The sequence below is a fragment of the Nymphaea colorata genome, chromosome 7 (genome assembly GCF_008831285.2).
Source record: "Nymphaea colorata isolate Beijing-Zhang1983 chromosome 7, ASM883128v2, whole genome shotgun sequence".
NCBI lineage: Eukaryota > Viridiplantae > Streptophyta > Magnoliopsida > Nymphaeales > Nymphaeaceae > Nymphaea > Nymphaea colorata.
In genome coordinates, this window is record NC_045144.1 from 8,065,755 (window position 1) to 8,085,242 (window position 19,488).

The 19,488-nt window shown below is 35.9% G+C and overlaps 1 protein-coding gene across 2 annotated transcripts; it reads right to left on the reverse strand.

Annotated features, from left to right (window-relative positions):
• Positions 1-238: 238 nt before the first annotated feature.
• LOC116257811 (putative methylesterase 11, chloroplastic) lies at positions 239-12,765 on the reverse strand. Of its 2 annotated transcripts, none has more exons than XM_031634802.2 (5): positions 12,228-12,765; positions 7,816-8,052; positions 6,665-6,808; positions 5,000-5,131; positions 239-760 (listed from the first exon to the last, which is right to left on the reverse strand). In XM_031634802.2, the coding sequence occupies exons 1-5, from the start codon at positions 12,609-12,611 to the stop codon at positions 473-475; spliced, it is 1,185 nt and encodes a 394-aa protein (XP_031490662.1). In that variant the 5' UTR covers positions 12,612-12,765; the 3' UTR covers positions 239-472. The 2 variants fall into 2 exon arrangements, with proteins under 2 accessions (XP_031490662.1, XP_031490661.1); XM_031634801.2 differs by having other exon boundaries at positions 6,650-6,808; positions 12,228-12,764.
• Between the last annotated feature and the right edge of the window lie 6,723 nt (positions 12,766-19,488).

Consider the following 19,488-nt stretch of genomic DNA (forward strand, 5'->3'; position numbering starts at 1 on the left):
AACATTCAACCTGGCCCACACTATTTCGTAGTACATTTATAATCTGTAAATAACAAATTGACGTTGTCCCATTCAATTATCATACATTGAAGTATTCAAGAAATACCAACCTGAAGCCTTCCAAGTATAATGCCTACCTGTGCGTGTCCATTTGATATAAAGCAGAATCAAGGATCACTTGAGGAATACCAAGCAACTACTCTGTGCCACGAACAAATTTTATGAATTGACAGTAATATATCATGAAAAAATAACCAAATTAAAAGATATTCATCTTTAATAATCTACATCCTAATTCCTGATCATTGATAGAGAGAGGGAGAAAAGGAGAGAGAGAGAGAGAGTTCAACCACATGCAGTAAACCAAGCATGCCCCCACGCTTGTTTCTGCATGCGTTCAAGCATCTAATCTGCAGACAAGAAACCCTCAGCTGAATCTTGGAACTAATACTCATGTTCGTGAGCATGTACATCATCCGGGAGGTAGTGGAGGGATTTTAGCTATTTCAATCAAGTGTTTATGCAAAGCTTGAGGCTTGGAAAAGAATGGAGAGTGATCACTGCCCTTAACCCGGAAGACTCGCTCTGGAGGGTTCACCTTAATCATGTTCTCTTGTACAGGAAGAGGAACCGCATTGTCTTCGGTTGTTTCTATGAAAAATCGTCTCACTGAACCATATTTCTCATCTGAAAGGCAAAGTTTCTCCAAGACTGGTGCAAATGGGATTGGTCGCATTGAGACTGATGCCAGAGCAACATCCTTAATAGAAACAGCCAATCACAGCCACATTAGATGAGAACTTCATTACAAACAACAAGATAAACATGTTACAAACAATTCAATGCTTGCATAGTATCATAGCCTAGTCAGATATAGCACTTTCTTTCAAAATATCTTCACGTTAGAGCGGTTAGGCATAAGCCAATGCCCATATGTGCAAAGGTACATTTATTTATTTATTTATTTTTTTCATGTCAAGACAATTCAAAAATGAAAAATTCATGGTGAAATAAGTAGCCCCTCTCTTTCCTGCAGCAAAGGTTGCCAGAACTTTTAGGGCTTTCCCACTTGGATATGAAGATGAATCTGTTCTTGGGACTCAAACATATCAGTTGGCTAACAGTAGACTCAGTAACTTGGGTGTGTCATGGCCTTTTTTTTTTAAATCAATAATAAAGTTCTAGTACATACTTTTTAATACAAAAACGTAATACATTAACATACAAGTGTTTTATTACATCTAACAATAAGTTTAATAAAATGTATAAGTAAAATTAGTTGCACGCAAATCTTAGCATGTGTACATAATATACTCTTAAATGTAAACTGAAAAGTAACAATGCACTACCAAGCAAAAGAAAACTAGACTAAGTAAACAAGGTAACCCAGCTGAATAATTGACTTAAACGTAGCTGTCCTGGCAGAATCCTGGCTGACTTGAGGGCATGAAAACATTGACTTCTCCAATCCTGCATCTAACTGATTGAACCTGTTTTTGATTCAATTACAGCCAGATCCAGAACAACCCCGACAAATCACAAGATGACTCATTGAGTTTGCTGAGAGGTCAGTGAAGAAACATCTCTAGAAAAAAAAAGGTGCTTGCAAGTAAACCTGTCCAGGATGTATGTGTTGGATGAGTTAGGATGGTGTTGGAGTCAGTTATCCTAGTTGGACTTCGTAATTACAGTCTACCTGCTACTTGACTTAAACATTTGGAGGAACCTAAATCAAGGCATATAGAACTAGGCCCCCCTTGAAAGGATGTCATATAAAAGACATCATATAATTGTTTTTAGTCTGTCAGGACTCGGATATACATTTTAGACCTGATCCCCATCCCATGTTGTTTAATTAGGTTGGTGTATTAAGTGCTGGGTGGTGGCATATTGTAAATCTCATGCAGATTTTGTTTCTTCTTTTTGTAGATGATTATAACCTAATGAAAGGTGGTTAGGGCAGACTGATCATGATAGAGAGGCTACCATTTTCTGCTGAAGCTCCCTTCTCCAAACTCTCTTCTCGATCTTCTCGGTTGATTTACTTTGGAAATCGAAAAACTAACATGGTATCAGAGCGATGGCAGCTGCAGTGAGGTTACATGGGTCAGACATTTCTTGACATAAGTTAGAGAAAACATCGCTTGTTGTGTTTTACTGTGTGATAACCTAAGTGTCATTAACTTATCCTTCAAGCCTGCCCACAATTGTGCGAATCACATCGAAATTGATCAGCACTTTATCAGATAGAAAGTAGAGGAAAAGAAAATTGATCCCCAATTCATGCCCATTGAAAATCAAAGAGAGATTTTGGCTTATTAAAAGGCAAGTTGTCCATAATTCAAAACCATATACAACTTTGGATCTTTACAGATTGAAAACAATTGTACTATACCTTTTATATGACATCTTTTTACCTCCCTTCAAGTTGCACAAGGTATTGAACCATGGACAACTTGCCTTTTAATAGACAAATCTCTCTTTTGTTAGCCCTTTCGTCAAAAGATCTGTTATTTGATATTCAGTGGGTATGGATTCAGGATCAATTTTCTTTTCCTCTACTTTCTGTCTGATAAAAATTTGGTCAATTTTGATATGCTTCACATGGTTGTGGTGGACATGATTGATAACATGTTAATGGCACTTTGGTCATCACATAGTAAAACACAATGAAAAATCTTCCCTCCAAATTCTGTCAACAAATGTCTGACGCTTTGTACTAAGCCTTTGTGCTCAAACAAGTCGTAGCTTTTTGTTTTCTACGGCTCCATGATACCAAATTTTCTCCCATAAAGACACTATATCCTGAAACTGTTCTTTGTTCAACATAATCATCTGCCCAATTTGTATCTGTGCATAGTCAACTCATGAGCTCTTGGACTTGTTCACACTAGATCATCTCCCAACGTCCCTTTCAAATATCTCAAAATGCGCTTAACTACCTCCATATGGATGGTGTGAAGTTCATGCATGAACTTAGACACCTGACTAACTACATAAACAATGTCAAACCCCGTAAATGTCAAGTATTGCAACATACCAACTAAACTTCAACACTCAATAGCATCTGCATATGGTTCTCCATCTTGAGCACTCATTTTGTAGTTGAGAATGCTTGGTGTGGTTTTAGGCTTGTAGTCTTTCAAACCAGCCCTGGTCAAAACATCTACTAGATATGCATACTGCATAAGTGACGTGCAATTTGTCCTTCTGTCCACTTCAACAACAAGGAAATATCACAAGGCTCCAAGGTCCTTCATGTTAAATCTTTCACTCAATATGCCAAATATCTCTTTAATGTGACTTTCTAAACTTCTTGTCATGATAATATCATCAACACAAAATCAAAAGCAAAGTAGTGATGTCAGACTTACTGTAAATGAAGAATGAATGTTCCAGTCTTGACTAGTCAAAAACATGTTCCTAGATTTCAATGGAAAACCTATCAAAACATGATTTTGATGCTTGCTTTAGGCCATAGATAGCTTTCTTTAGCCTACATGCATATCCCCTTGGGTTGCCTTCTATATATCCCGGCAGCTGCTCCATGTACATTTCTTCATTCAAATCTCCATGAAGAAACACATTATTCGCATCAATTTGACTAATTGGCCATTGATGCTCCATAGCAAGAACTAGAATGGCTCCAATAATTCCAATATGAACTATTGGACTGAAGGTCTCACAATAATCATATCCTACTTGTTGGGTGAACCCTTTTGCAACCAGGCTGCCTTGTCTTCCTCAATTTTTATCAGGCATGTACTTAATCTTATACACTCATTTGCAACCTACAACATTCTTATCAGGTGGCCTTGATACTATTTCCCAAGTCCCACACTCATGAAGTGCCTCTATCTCATTATTCACAGACTTTATCCTTCTTCGAGTTTACAGCTTGATGGAAAGATACAAACTCATTTTTTTTGTTTTGTAGTCCATCAAGATCTGGATCCACATTGGACCCGTTGGAATGTTGTTTGGTCATGCATTAAGTCCTGGGCAGCGGCATAGTGTAAATTTCATGTAGATTTATTCTTTTGTTCTGTAGATGATTATAACCCATGAAAGGTGATTAGGGCAGACTGATCAAGATAGAGAGGTTGTCATTTTCTTCTAAAGGTCCCTTCCAGAAAAACTAACACTTTTAAGTCTTGAAATTCCCTTGTTTTAACCTTATGCATTTTCTTATTTTAGTTAAAAAATATGGTGACCATATCATATTGCTTTTAATATTTAAAACTCCCTCTTGTTATTTACTTTTTCTTACTATCTTTCATTTCAATGTGAAATTCAAAGCAATAACACCAACTTCATTTGCAAAGAAGAAAATGTTATTTTTTTTATTTTTTCAATTTCATATTGTTCTTTTGCTTGTTTAGAATCTTTAGATAAGTTATTTTGTTTATGATCAATTTGTTAGACAAAACAAATGTCAATTCACTGCGATGGACACTTTTCATGTTTTCCAAGTCAAATACATTTTCATTTTTCGTGTTTGACCCTTAATAAAATTGAAATTAGCTGTATTTTTATAAGTTGGACAATTAAATGAATTGAACTTTACTAATAAGATTTATGTTTCTGGTTTCCCCAAACAAAAATATGAATGACAACGGTCCATGAACCTGAAACCAGAAAAAGGAATTTCATCTGCTTCCAAATTAAAAGAAGGAATGCACAGGTCCATGGAAAACCAATTCTCTTGAAATCATGCAACACCTTGAAAATCATGCCACATCAATTGGTGAGATCACTGGATTGCTTTCACCAACGGCAATCTATGTGTGCGTGCGAGAGAGAGAGAGAGAGAGAGAGAGAGAGAGAGAGAGAGAGAGAGAGAGAAAGAAAGAGAGACAAATGCCCTGGTTAAGAAGAAAATGTGATACTTCAGTTGGACATCTTTATCTTCAAGTACATGCTTAAGAAAATCAAATCCTTCTGAATAACCCCTCAGAAAGAAAAGGAGACATTCTACTTCTAAGCAAGAAATGCATACCTTGGAAGGACTTTGATTAAATAACAAGTCCCTCAACAATGACTTGTCCAGATCAATAGCAGTTGGTGGGTGGTTGCTCCCATTTGCATATATGAATATCTGAGCCTGTCTCATCAGATCATTGGGACCAGCCTGCAAATGTCACACACTTGACAGTAAAAACCTAAAAACAGTGATAAAATTTGATAGCTGTAACAAGAAACCATACAAGTGAAAAATTGCAAAAGCTAGATGGAGAAAAAATGACAGAATGGATTGATCATTATCTCACTAGCCCATCCGAGGACAATCCCAAAAGTTCAAGGAAGTCAGAAAACAATTTATACTTCATTTCAAAATCATCTAGACATGCCAAGGACAGCTATCCAACTGTGCCAACCGTTGCTGTCAAGGCAGCCAAAAGTTCATAAAATTACAAAGGCATAGGATATAAAAGTGCCATGAAAATCAAAATCCTAAAAGCTAAAAAAGCCCATAATTACTAATTTAATGAGAAAATAAAATGAAGGAATATAAATTCTCAATATAATCACAGCTTCCATGCAAACATTGCTTGTCATAAAACTATCTGCTATTATGATTCTAATAAAAAAAAGAAAAACATATTAAGAAAATACTACATACATATGCAAAGCAGGCCTAAAAACCTAAAATAACAAACAAATATTCAAAATACAGTAGTACATCAATTATCGCTGTAAATATAGCTATGAATGCACGTGCACATGCAAGCACATGGATGCACATGTACACACACATATACTTTTAATGCAAAGTCACAACAATAAAAGAAGTGGGAAAAAAGTCTGCAAGAGAAAATAAAAAGAAAAAAATCTGTCCAAAAAGAAGAAAAAAAGGAAAAAAGAACCAACTTTAGATCTAAGCATCTTAACTCTTAAGCAACGCCTAGGAACTTTGAAGTTGTCTAGAACAGCTAATCCAGGTGTTCAGCCAAGATTGGCACTGTAGACGATCATTGGACAACATAGATCCAAACATGGTAATGTTATTACAATATTATAGCAACACTATTAAATTTTTTTAGATCTTAATGGAAATATCTTGATACTTTAACTTCCTAATCATCAGTATTTTCCACTATTTTCAAGATAACAAAAAGTATTTTCACAACAACCCAAATATTCTGACTGAGCCTCCTGAGATCCAGTTTCATGCAAGTCAACAAATGTGAATAACAGGAAAGTCTGCATTCTGCACTGACCAGGATGAACGTACTCAGGTCAAGGGTTTTGGATTCAATAACTCAGATAAAGATTGCAGTCTCAAAAATCCCAAACCACCACATACAGTTCTGTGCAACATGATGCAACATGTCATTCATCAGTTCAGATGCCAAACTATGACAAAAATAGTGATTCGACAGCAACAGCTTAGTGATTCAGAGATTACTCAACAACAAGGCCATGCAGTTAAACAATGAAGTAATTATAGATTAAAATAACTAAAAATTTCACCATGAAGCGGCTAATTCTGAAAATAGTAGAGTGCAAGTGCAAATATTTGACCAACCACTGCCTATGTGCTAATATCGTTCAAGAAAACCTATGAAGAAAATTATCAAGTTAATTGCCACCACATCAGAACTTCATAGCATGCACAACCCCATGAATTATAGGAACAGATTTGTACTTCTCCAACGTAGACCTGCTCAGAGAACATGTCCAAGGTGCTTTTCCCATTGGTCAACATTGCTGCAGAAACAAAAACAGCCTTTGCAATCTTGCTCGGAAAAGCTTCCATGGCATATGACATGCAAGTGCCTCCAAAGTCATGGCCGACTAAAATCACCTGCAAAGGTTTTTAAGGAAAAAATATTCGGTTAGTTCAAATTTTTAATCCTAAGGAAGGCTTCGATGATGCATTTTCTGCATTTCTCACTTGAGGGGAAAAGAAAAAAGACTACCACAGTAGATGTTCCATGCAAACGATAAATTCTATGTACTTTTTAAAGGATACATCCATCAAAAGAAAATAATTCACCGCATGTCACTCATTTCCTCCAGAAAAGTTCACAGAGCAGTCCACCTTATTAAATACAAAGGTGAAATGATTTTGTAAATGAACCCTCTGACAAACTTATCTTGGCCAAAAGCATAAATAACTGCTCAACGGCAGATATAGATAATACCTAAGCCCTACAAAGTGATACCAGGGGCATGAACAACATGGGAAAGATCACAATAAACAGTCGGATAATGAAAACCTTTTCTTTTGGACTCAAACACTAAATTATTCGGCATGCTGAAATTCCAATCTTTATCGAACTCAAATGCTTCTGAACTTCTTACTCCTAGATAAAAGTTTCATGCCACAATTCTGACTGAAAAAATTAGGCAATATGGGCGAAACTAGGATTTGGTCAAATGTTGACTTTAAAGCAAAATTGTAGATTTTCTTCACTCTAAAATAAAGGAAAAGAAAAGCACTGTGATGCAATTAAAGGCCAGAAGATATTAGGTGTTAAATTTTACACATGTTTGAAAATATTAAGCAATAACATTCTTCAAGTTTCCCTCTCACATTCCTTCTAAAGTGAAGCCATCAGCACCATACAGACAAGACTTGTGTTCCAATTTTGATAGGACAAATATTTAAAGGATGTAGATGGTATTAAATAGTTCATGAAATTCAGTAATAACTAATGACTTGTTTTTTCTAATGCAGGTGCCTATGCATTCATAAGAAATGAACATATGTCATTTGCCATCATACAGATAAATATGTTACTTTGCTTACTTGTATACCATGCTTTGCAAAATAGCAGATGCGGTAAATAATCTAGAGAAACAACTAACCTTCTCTCCATCTCCAAGCTTCTCAAGAAAATCTGTAAGTGGTTTGACATATTGGGTAAGACTTGTAATGTTGTTTGTGTTAGAGGAATCTATTCCAGCACCAGTTAGATCAATGGCGGTGACCTTAAATCCAACTTCTTCTAGAAGTGCTATGGTTTTATACCAACACCAGGCGCCAAAACCACCTCCATGGACAAGAACAAAGTTGCTTGTCTCTAAGTCGTCAATCTTCAGGTCCTGTTCAAAGAAGAAATAACCCAAAATAACATATTCAGTAAGAACATATAAGACATTGAAAACAGGTCCAAGTGTGTCTAATTAAATAAAGGTCCTCAAACGAAATATTCTGGACTAAGCAAGCCAAAATAGACATGACACAATGATAGGAGAACCTGATTTCTGACAATTTGTGTGTAATCATCATTTACAAACAACCCCCCCCCCCCCGCTCTCTCTCTCTCCTTCACACACACACCACGTGTCTATGCTTTCTTACTAAGAAAGTGCAATAAATCTTGTCATTGATTGCGTAGCCATCAATGATCAAACATTCTTTCTTTTCTAAACCTTTGACCTAGATGTGACAATGGTTGGATTTGCCAAAAGATTTTATCTTTTTGCACATTAATATTTTCAGTTCGACATATCTAAAAGAACTGCAACATGTTTTACTTTTACCCTTTTTTATAATTGATTGGTCTAAGTCGCATCTCACTAGCTAACAAGATGGTGGTCCATGTCTTGTGCCACCAAGACCCACCATGCATTTACTTGAAAAGGCTCCAGATCTATGTGAACAATTCATAGAGGAGTTCACCACAAGAAGGAAAAGGGCTGCAGTTAACAACAGAAGTCTACATTTGCCAAATATTGTTCTCAAGTCTGAAGATTAAGATGACAAATTAGAAAAGAATATTGACCTTGATGTGAAAGATGATGATGTTGCACCAACATAATTAGTTGTACAATCACCACATCAAGAGCAACTTAGTAGAGCAAAAGAACCAAGTGGTATAAAAGAACGTAGTGGTGCAAAATAACCTAGTGAATTTTCTTATGTCTTTATTGTAAATAGATAGTTACTTTGACTATTCTAAGGGTTTAAGTGTAAAGAATTTTAATCATATACTTGAAGTTTTACTCTCAAGTCTCATATGTCTTAGGGACCTTAAATTGATTTAATGGATACATTTCAATTACTATGCAAGGTCTGGTAATTTGATGTTTCATGTTTGTCACTTGTTACTTTTCTATGTAATTCCTATTTATGCAATTCAACTCATCTTTTCATAGGAAGCACTAAGCAGTTCTCCTAATTTTTCATATTTCTAAGTTTTCCAGTTTTTTGTAATTCTTTCACAGTTTTTATATTTAAAAAGTTGTGATTTTTATGTTAACTATTGGTCCACATGATACATCTTATGTAATGTATGTGTGTGTATATATATATTATATATGTCACATGGGTACAGGTACAAAGATGTGGGTATGGACACGGCAACTTTAGTTAATGTTAGTCCAGGGGTTATATATATATATGTGTGTGTGTGTGTGTGTGTGCGTGTGTATATTTATGCAAAATATCAGAAAAAGACAAAATGAAAGCAACATTTAAATAAACAAGTGATATAAATAAAAGCATTACATGTTAATAAATTATTCTAACTCTCAAAACAGAATGAAAGCTGAGTTAAAAACAAACTAAATCAAGCAAAATTAAGAAGTTTGGAAAAGTACAAGAGAGAGATGTCTCATGTCCCCAAACCTAAGTTTAAAGTGCTTAGCACTGACACTTAAATCTATACTTGCAGTACACTCCTGTGACATAGCTAAGTGTCGTACACATTCTTAAGTCCCAGTTTGAATGGTGATGAAGTACCACTCCTAGACCAGTTATTCTGACACCAATACACCATCATACAGGGGCCCGTGGTCCTAAAGCACTTGAACCAGGTCAGCTTACCAACCATTTCCCAAAATATGACTACATCAGTTTAACAAAGTCGTCAAGAGGTCCATGTTGTGATGATAATGGGGTTCATGATAAGTGAATAATGCAAACACAGAGAGAATTATTAATCTTGTCCTGTTGATTACCTGTTTAGAAACAGCTAATTCACTAGCAGCACGCTTTCAAACAATATTTCAACATTCTTGGGACAAATTGAAAAGAAAATTTGTAAGTATTTAATTCTTAATAAATAAATAAATTAGGCACCAACAATCCTAATAGTACACATAGCTAGTTCCCATTTGTTCATGCAAGTAATTAGTAATATGTATCCAGAATATGTCCACATCTCTTTGTAGATATAATAGAAAAGGAAAAATGTTTTCTTCTTTTATGGCCTATGGGAATTAGATTTGGTGATCCAATATAGGCCATCTGGTGGCCATTCAGAGTTTTTCCAATAGGGATGAAATTGGTAGACCAAAAAATGTATGGTTCGGAAAAAAAAAAGAACAAGAAAACATTCCAAGCACATCCAGTTGAACCTGTGTACAACCACCCGAATCAAGCAGAAATAGCAGGCGGGCATATATTTTGATGACCAAATCAGCAGCCCCTTTCTTCTATTAGTAAATAATTTTAAGCACTTACCATTCCAAATTCACAAAAAAGGAATTTCGTGCTAGCTCTATGAATTACCACCTATTTTTTTAAGGTCATTGGGCATCAACCATGATTTGCTATAGACATGCCTCGGCAGTTAAACAAGATCCCTAAAAAGTAGTTTTCATATACAGCCATTGGGGCACATGCACACATATACATGTCGATGCACAAACATGTGGAAGTCATGTATAATTTTGCCCACATTTACATGGAATCACATGAACCGTGGCTACAATGCTGCAACGCAAAGTACCCAATGACTTCCACTAATATATAGAAACAACTAAACAATGTACGGACATATACAAGGTTTATGAGTACTGCAAAAGGAAAATACTTCGAATAACAAAAAAGAAGCACAGCCAAAAGTTAGTAACGTGGAAGATAAAATAAGACATGCATTCAGAACTACCATAATAAGAATCAACCTAGAATTACTCAATTTGATTCATAAATGCCTGAAGTTGTCTATGAGAACTGTAAAGACTATAATGTCATATTATTGCAGAAAATTTATGCACGTCAAAATGCTCAGTGTCCCAAGCTAATTGTTGATATACTTGTCCAAGTCTGGGTCCAGATCCATGTGGACCCAGACGAGGTAGGACCAGGCCATTCCCGAGCCGCAACAAAGGAAGAGAAGAGAAACTGGAAACGTAGTGCACAAAAATCTAGGCCTGTATACCCTTTCGCGTTCGACTTCATTAGCCAATCAAAAGCATTATATGAGAGTCAAACTGAAACCTCTCTGTTGTCCAACCCAAACCAGGTCCAAATCAGTTTCTGTAGAAACCCCTGATGAAAGTCGAAGCCACTACTTAGCAAGGATATTAGAACTACTCTTTCTTGGAAGTCCAACTAAAGACCTATACATGGCCAATTTGGTTTGGCAACTCTTTCCGTAAGGTCTAAAATTCAAGCCGTCGTGTCAGAAGGTGGGATATTAAACTTGACAATTTCTATTTGTTTTGAGTTTGGCACACCAAATCAAGCTGCCGTTTCTTTTTTTTCTTCCCACCACGCACGCTCACGAATGATCCAATGAGCATTTCTTGGGGATGCCCTGAGACTAAAAAAATAACCAATTCTGAGCCGCACAAAGCTGCCAACTCTATGGTAGTATGCAGATTGTCGAACTACACCAGACGATTCGGTATGCGCATCATAATGGATGAGAAATGATCAGCAGACATTTAATTATTAATAGCCAAGAATTTTACTCTTCATGGTCTATATAAGGTTCCTAGTTCCGTTCGTGACAATTCTTTGATGCAAACGTAGACCTGAACTGTCCGCCGATGAGAAAAGACAACCGTTTTAGAAATGGTTAAACAATTAGAATATAACCTTATATAGAAAATTAGAAAAGAAACAAACAAGGAAGAAAACAACCGCAAACCGAAAATGAGGAAAGGAAAAGATTCAATTCAGGAATAATAAACTTTTTTTCTCGAGACCTAACATCATGTCAATGAAAAAAATAGAAGAAAAGGAAGGAATTTTGCTCGGAAATCCAAACAGAGTTCCCATCGATTATATCAGAAGAGAAGCGGGCGAAGTAACAAGATATTCAATTCTAAACGCGTACAAAGAGTTAAAAGTCCGGAATCAATGAGAAAAACAGAAGCAATCGCTTCGGATGGTGGCGATCCATCCCGTAGAGGAACAATTAGCAATCAGATCTAGGAACATGGCGGAACTCCCCAGAGAGAAGGGGTGTGTGTGTGTGTGTGTGTGAGAGAGAGAGAGAGAGAGAGACAGAGAGAGAGAGAGAGAGACAGAGAGAGAAACTAGCCTGATTGACGAGTTCCTGCGGCTGGAAGAGCGGATCGGTGAGGGACCTTGCGCGCGAACTGGAGCTCCTCGGCAGCGCGTTCTTGCTGCCGCCAGGGGCGGAGTTAACCGGGTACCGGAGAGATGACGATCGTTCAACAGGAAGGAGCCCGTTGGCGCCTTGCTGCTGCAGGAAGAGGGCGGCCGCAAGGGCCTGCTCGTGGATGATTGCCTCCTCGAGCTTGTCCCTCCGCAGGGACCGGTCGCCCCTCCTCCACCTCGAGCTCGACCCCGGGGGGCCCCTCGCCTCCTGCGCCTGCGAGGGCCGCCTCTGCACCTTCCTCCTCCTCCCCGCCCTCCTGTCTTCCTCCTCCTTCCCCGAGAAGCAGCTCGACAAGTTGCCCATGGCCGCCTACATCGATCGATCACACCGCAGGCGCAGCAGCCCGGAGGGAGGGACGGAGAAGCAAAGGGGTACAATTGTAATTAACGTAAGAGCAGTTGCGGAAGGAAGCAAGCTTCCCAGGTGCCGCGTTCCCTCGTCCCGTTCCGTTTCCGGCGGCGTGCGCCTTATATATGGAAGGCGGACGTTAATTTCACCCTGCGATTCAAAGAAACTACGGGAATGCCACTCAGGTAGTTTCAATTATAACTGTCTTAAAAGTCATGGGTGGTTAGGGAAAGTCGCTGTTTGGGGATTCAAACACTTCCATATCCGAGTGCCGATTTTCAAAAGCAGAATGTGGCCTTGCTGGTTTGGTCGTGGCTGGTAGGCGGTCAGTCGCTAATTTAAACTTATTCAAATATAAATGTTAAAACCTAGCAATAAAAAAGTATATTAAATCCGATTCAGCCTTTTACGAAGACAAAAGCATACAATTTGAATGATAATTTTATCCTTACACTCAAAAGGCAACATGTTTCCCTCGAACCCAAGTCAATCTTTCAAATGGCAGTTCAACTTCGTACTATGACAATAGTCAAGGGCAGCGACAGCGTCACATATGGGCTTATGTGGAAAGTTCCTCACACTAGCCTCTCAATGTTTTTTTTTTATCTTTATAATAATACTTTCAAATATTTGTTCTATTATATACATTGTATATATATAAATGTCCCTTTAAATATAAAATCTTATGAACGAGTACTATCATTGAGGCTAGTTGAAGTAAGTACAAGTTCTTCAAAGTTATGGTTCAAATCAAATGATTTTACACCACCAATGGAGTAACAACTTGAGTACAATTCTTGAAACCTTATTGTTATTGTCTAATGAAACTGCCTCAAAAAATAAGGTAAACTCATAAAACTCTATAACATAGTGTTTCATAAATCTACATCAAATTTTGAGTATAATTATTGGACATTAAAAGTCTGTTCTAAGTACCATACGACCCCTATTCATTTTTCCTTTTAAGTTTTCCAATGAATTTAAGGGAAAAGAATGATGCAGGTTGAGGCTGAGCTTGGTAGGGGACTTTACTCAGATAGTCACATTTATGAGATTTGAATTATGACCCGCGCGCATGGCAGTCACGTTTTAATAGTATTGTTAGCGCCCACTTTAAGCATCCATAAAGACAAATATGTTTTTACAAAAATGACCGAGGTCGTTTTTGTAAATTTGGACACCGGAACATATTCAAGCCCCCGAATATATAACCGACTTATGTTTGTTATAGGCAGACTCATGTTGGTAGTTCTTCAACATGTTGGCTTATATAATATAGTTTGATATCAATACGTCATTTTCGTAGTCTTGAGGGGTCAACTGGTTAGGTCAGCGGTAGGTAGGCAGCTAATCCCTGGTTCAAACTCTGCGGATTTAGGAGTCCTGACCTGACCCGCTAACTAAGAAAAAATTGATTTCACCAAAAATCTTAATTGGTCATGCTCAGAATGGTCGATTCATATCTAAATTCAATTTATTGGCCTATACAATGGTGCCATGTGTTATACACTACTTGGTTATTGTTTTTAAAGATTTCTAAAGTTTTTTTAAAATCATATTTTTATACTTTTTTGTTGTTTAGTAAATATAATTAATATTTTTTTTTTATCAAATTCACAACCAACTCAACCGATTCATTGAATCGATAGCTTCATCCATATTTTATTCAATGTCGACTGTTTAAACGTGTTGCAGAAAGCAGTGCAACGTCAACCATGTTGACCTTTTTAAGATTTCGCCAACCCCAAATCCATTCATATGACACATTTATTAAAAAAGTGGTCCTGTGATTTAATATGATTACCAGAGCATTAGCCAACCAGTGTTAAGAAGGAGGCGCAAGTAATGGTACGACTTTTTTAGGAATATAAAATGAGTCGAGTCAAGGCTCGACCCGAGATCAACTTGTGCTTGAATTAGGACTCAAGTTGCAAATGAATCGAGTTTGAGTTACACGAGTTCGACTTGGTTTGTGTCCTGTTTGTTTATTAATCTTTGGAAACATGTTAATAATTTTTATTATTTTAATTTAACACCTTTTTGTGATTTTCATTTTCATTTAAGAGAAGAATATGTATGAGCCAAGTGAGACGGGTTTAAACGAGTCGAGCTGGAACTCGGACTTCATTCAAAAGTATAAAAAAAGCTCAAAACTCGGACTTGCTATGGAAGATTTATGAAATATTATTCACGAAATAGAAACATTGTTTAGATATATATATGTCTTTAATAGCATCGTGTACAGTAGTTGAAACTTTTAGAAGAGAGAAAAACACTGAAAAAAGTTAATTTCAACTGCTCACTAAATGCAACCTCCGAAGGAGAAGGTTAAATTTGAATAAAGGTGGTGTTTTCTGTGCGTTAGTTTGAGGAATTAATCAATACTGGAATTGTTTTATTTTATTAATTATTTTAAAATATGTATCAATTGACCTTTGACATGCTTGACAACTTCCTGAGCTGGGCTTCTTCTATTGCTCTATTTTACGCGGCAGAGGCGGAGCCAGAAATTCTGACTACGGGGACAAATTATTTTAAATTTTTAAGGGGAAAAAATATATAAATGAAAAAAATTACCAGTACCAATATGAAAATAAGTACATTTTATTAATCTATGTTGGCAATTGCCCACACCTGCCTCCTCGAAGCGACAGAAAATGCCCCTACAGGAGCTTGGGACGTTCCGATGGGCAGCCATTGGATGCTTGCAAACACAAGTACTGAATATTCTTTTGATTTTAAGGAACTGAACTGGTTATTAGCAATGTTGGGAAGAGGGGATTTTCTGATTTGAGTTGAGATCAAGGAAGAGTTGTCAACGATACTCCGAGAAGATGGTATAGTAATTGGCAGGGAAATTGTTGGTTGTGAGTTTCTAGAAACCAGGAATGGCACTTTCAATTAATCATAAGGTGAAGACATTATTGTTCTGGACAAGACATTATTGTATTGTGGATTCACTTGCATATATGTGGGGAAAACCATTTCTTAGGTGTTAGTGTTCGAAAGCAGACTCTGATTTTGTCAGAGTTTATGGGGCTATAATTCTCATCCTCAAAACATTTTTCTAAGAAAAGAGGAGGCTAGGGAAAGGGAAACATTTTTCTAAGAAAAGAGGAGGCTAGAGAAAGGGAGGAACAGAGAAGAGGAGGAATGCACAGAGAACATATTGTGCAGGGGCAAGAAGCCCATCTTCACTAAGTCGAAGGTGGGCGATGGGGCAGAGTTACCATATGGTAATCAGTTCAAAGTACTGCAAAAGGAGAAGGGTTCTGTTGATAGAATAGAAAAGCAGGAACAAGAAAGGGACTTAGAGGCAGTTTGGTGGAAAGAACACTCTGAGAGTGTCTAAAGAATCTGCCCCAAATAATATGGTAGATTTATAGAACATTATAACTATTGTTCTATGAACCTGAGTCAATATTTGAGGCAGATTCATTGGACACTTCATGAGTGTCCTTGCTGCCAAGGACTCCTTAAGGGGTCACCACAAAAAAACCGAAAAATTACTGATAGCCAGAAACTGTCGGTAAAACATGAAGATGTGTTGATAAAAGTTTTTCCGACGTCTGCAACGGTTGTTGGTCAAAATCATCACTGGCATTCTAGCGCATGCATTGCACTGTGCATCGATGTAGATCCTTCACGACATGTACCACACATAGGTAAATAAAATTATTACTGACGTCTTTATAATTTTTACCAACACCTTTTAGACATCGGTAAAAATTTTTACAACATCCAGCTAGATGTTGGTAAAAGTTTTATCGACATTGCACTAGACACCATTAAAATTTTTTGTTGACACAATCACAGACGTCGGTAATACTTTCACCAACATTTGACCAAGTGTTGCAATTAATATTTATAGATGCAGCATTGGTGAAAATGTGTTTTTTTTTATTCACATATGACATAAGTAGTTTCAAAAATTGATATATATATAAATATTAACTTGCTTTCAAATCAAACAGTTACATGTTGCAATGATTAAAACTAAGCCTCATCATCTATACTTTGCCATGTATCTCTTGTCCCATCACATATGAGTAGATTTCATTACTTTCTAGTGTATCTTGCATACCTTTAAACAACGTTTTGAGTTGCTCTTTTAGTTGATCCTACAAAATATAATAACATATATCATAAAGAATGTAATTATTCGTAGCTACTTGGATAGAAGAATGTGATGATTGAGTGAGATTACAATAAAAGCATTGGTTTCAAGGTTTTAGTAGTTCGAGTTCCTAGTGGTCCTAGTAGCAATAAACAACCTAGCACATGATGGCTGCTATGAACTTTCCCTAAACTGTATATTACAAGACAAGTTATCAGTTAATATGTTTGGTTATATCATACAAGAACACAAATATCATTTACTACATTCTCCATAAAACTTGCAAAGCTCTGCATACTAGTTATATGTAAATACTTTTGTTTAGCATGCATCTGTGTATTTTTTTAGCTGATGTTCTAAAACACGAAATCACATAAATTTGGTAATGTTGTCATACAAGTCTCTTGTTATGTTTTGATAGCAGCATGCCAATTGTTGTCAACTGGATATTCTGTATAAAAACTTATTTGACGTTGGGATGCTAAAACGAATGGTTCATCCTTCATATATATGTAGTTGATGTTAACCAATGTGAATCCAAATTTATCAACTTTAATGTCTCTACGACGTGCAATCAAGACATCATATCATTCACACTTGAATATAACATACTTTAGTCTCTCACAATAACTAAACTCTATTATATCAGTGATATATCCATAATATTCAACTTCACCAACATTGAAAGTATGTGCATCAACAAAAACACCACTATTCTAGTATTTCATGTATATATACTTATCTCTTGTATTATATCTGAATCTATTTGATATGAATCATTCATATCTAAATGCATTCCTGTTTGAGAATTGAGACAACCAAACAATATCTTCTACTATATGTTGATTTCATTGATCATGTTTTTTTCTAACCTGTAACATTACATATACATATGTAAATATCATAAATAATATAAATCTAAATACATATGTAAATAAGTATGAACCATACATGTTTTTCAAACTAATCTAGAAACTTTGCTTTGTAGAGACATTGTATGCCATTGGGATTCTTCACGTATTGTTTGGTAATTGACCTCAAGTGTCACCTACGAGACAAAAAGTTCACGTGACAATATCAATATATATTATCTAAACAGTATATTATACACAAGTAAAGTTCAGAATATTCTTATGTAATATATGGTAAAACAACCTTATGATTAAATAGTATGTAAGTATGCACTTACTGGCAAGTTAAGGTGTCCATGGTTACCAACTCTATATGCCTAATGGATGTCTATCTCTCTCCATACTGGATTCATCTTTTGGATTAACAATAATGTCTTCGGCATTCCTTTCAGGTCTATTCATTTTTATTATACACATTTGCATTATGTTAAAAAAATGTCATACACCAAGCAATCCATTGCAATTGACTATTCTGGTTGACTTTTATTACACATATACCTTTTTTTAACTTAAATAAGCATATGATACAAACAAAAAGTAATAGTGTGAAGATGAGCAGTGTTGTTCACAACTTATTTCAAACAAAAATTAAAACAAAAAACATACCTCTCAGTAGGATACATCAACTGGTATTATATTGGTCTACCCAATCAAACTTCATTTGCTAAATGAATTGTTAAATGCATCATTACATTAAAAAAAACTTGATGGAAATATCATTTCTAATTGACAAAGTGTTAAATTAGTTTGATGTTCTAATTCTTGTAACTCAACATTTGTTATGACCTCCATGCACAATTTTTTGAAAACTCGTAATATTGTATCAATATGCGACTGATCTTCATGGGTAGAGATTTTCTTAAAGCCAAAGAAAGAAATTATTGTAGGAGCACATAACAATCAAAACTGTTTAGATTGGAAATATTGTGTCCTCTCACAACTACTTTGCGTGATATGTTTCTTGAATAACCTTCTCGAATTGTTAAAAAATTTTAACACATTACAAAATATATCTTTTTTTATCCATGTTCATGTTGTAACATGGTGAAGGAAGTATCCACTTATCCGAATTTGGATGTTGTCGTGCATGAACTAATTCTTGTATGTTCATTTCCTTTGAGTTCATTCTAGCATGCAAATGATCTTTCAATTTGCTATATATATTTAATAATGTAGCAATGATTTTATCACATACATTCTTTTTTATGTGCATAACATATAAATAAAGTAAACAAAAATACTTTTTTCTTCCAATTATATATGAGTCCTTCTTCCATATCTATGTTCAACGTCATATCCACAACAATTTCGACCCCATAATCATGTGTCGGGAAACATGTCTTAATTCCACTTTACCATCAAACATGTGTTTGTTTTTTCGATATGACAAAGTGAACAAAATATTCTTTTTTTTTTTCAATTATATCTGAGTCTTTCCTCCATATATGTGTTCAACATCATATCCACAACAATTTTGACCCTATAATCTTGGGAAAGTGGTTTTAACTCCACTTTACCATCAAATTAAAATAACTCATACAACACATCTTTTTACTAGCTTTAATTTGCAACTACATATATCTTTATAACGGACGAGACAAGCTAGTTTACCCTTCATATTCCAACCCGATATGCATACATATCTTAAAAAAAATCGTGTATATTCTACAATAACTTGACACACATTTGAAAATGTTGTCATCTATGAAAGTAAAAAACACATACTCCTTTAGCCCATAATAGTTTTAATTCACCAACAATAGTTGTAGTTGTAGGTAGACATTTATGCCAGTTGTATTTGGAG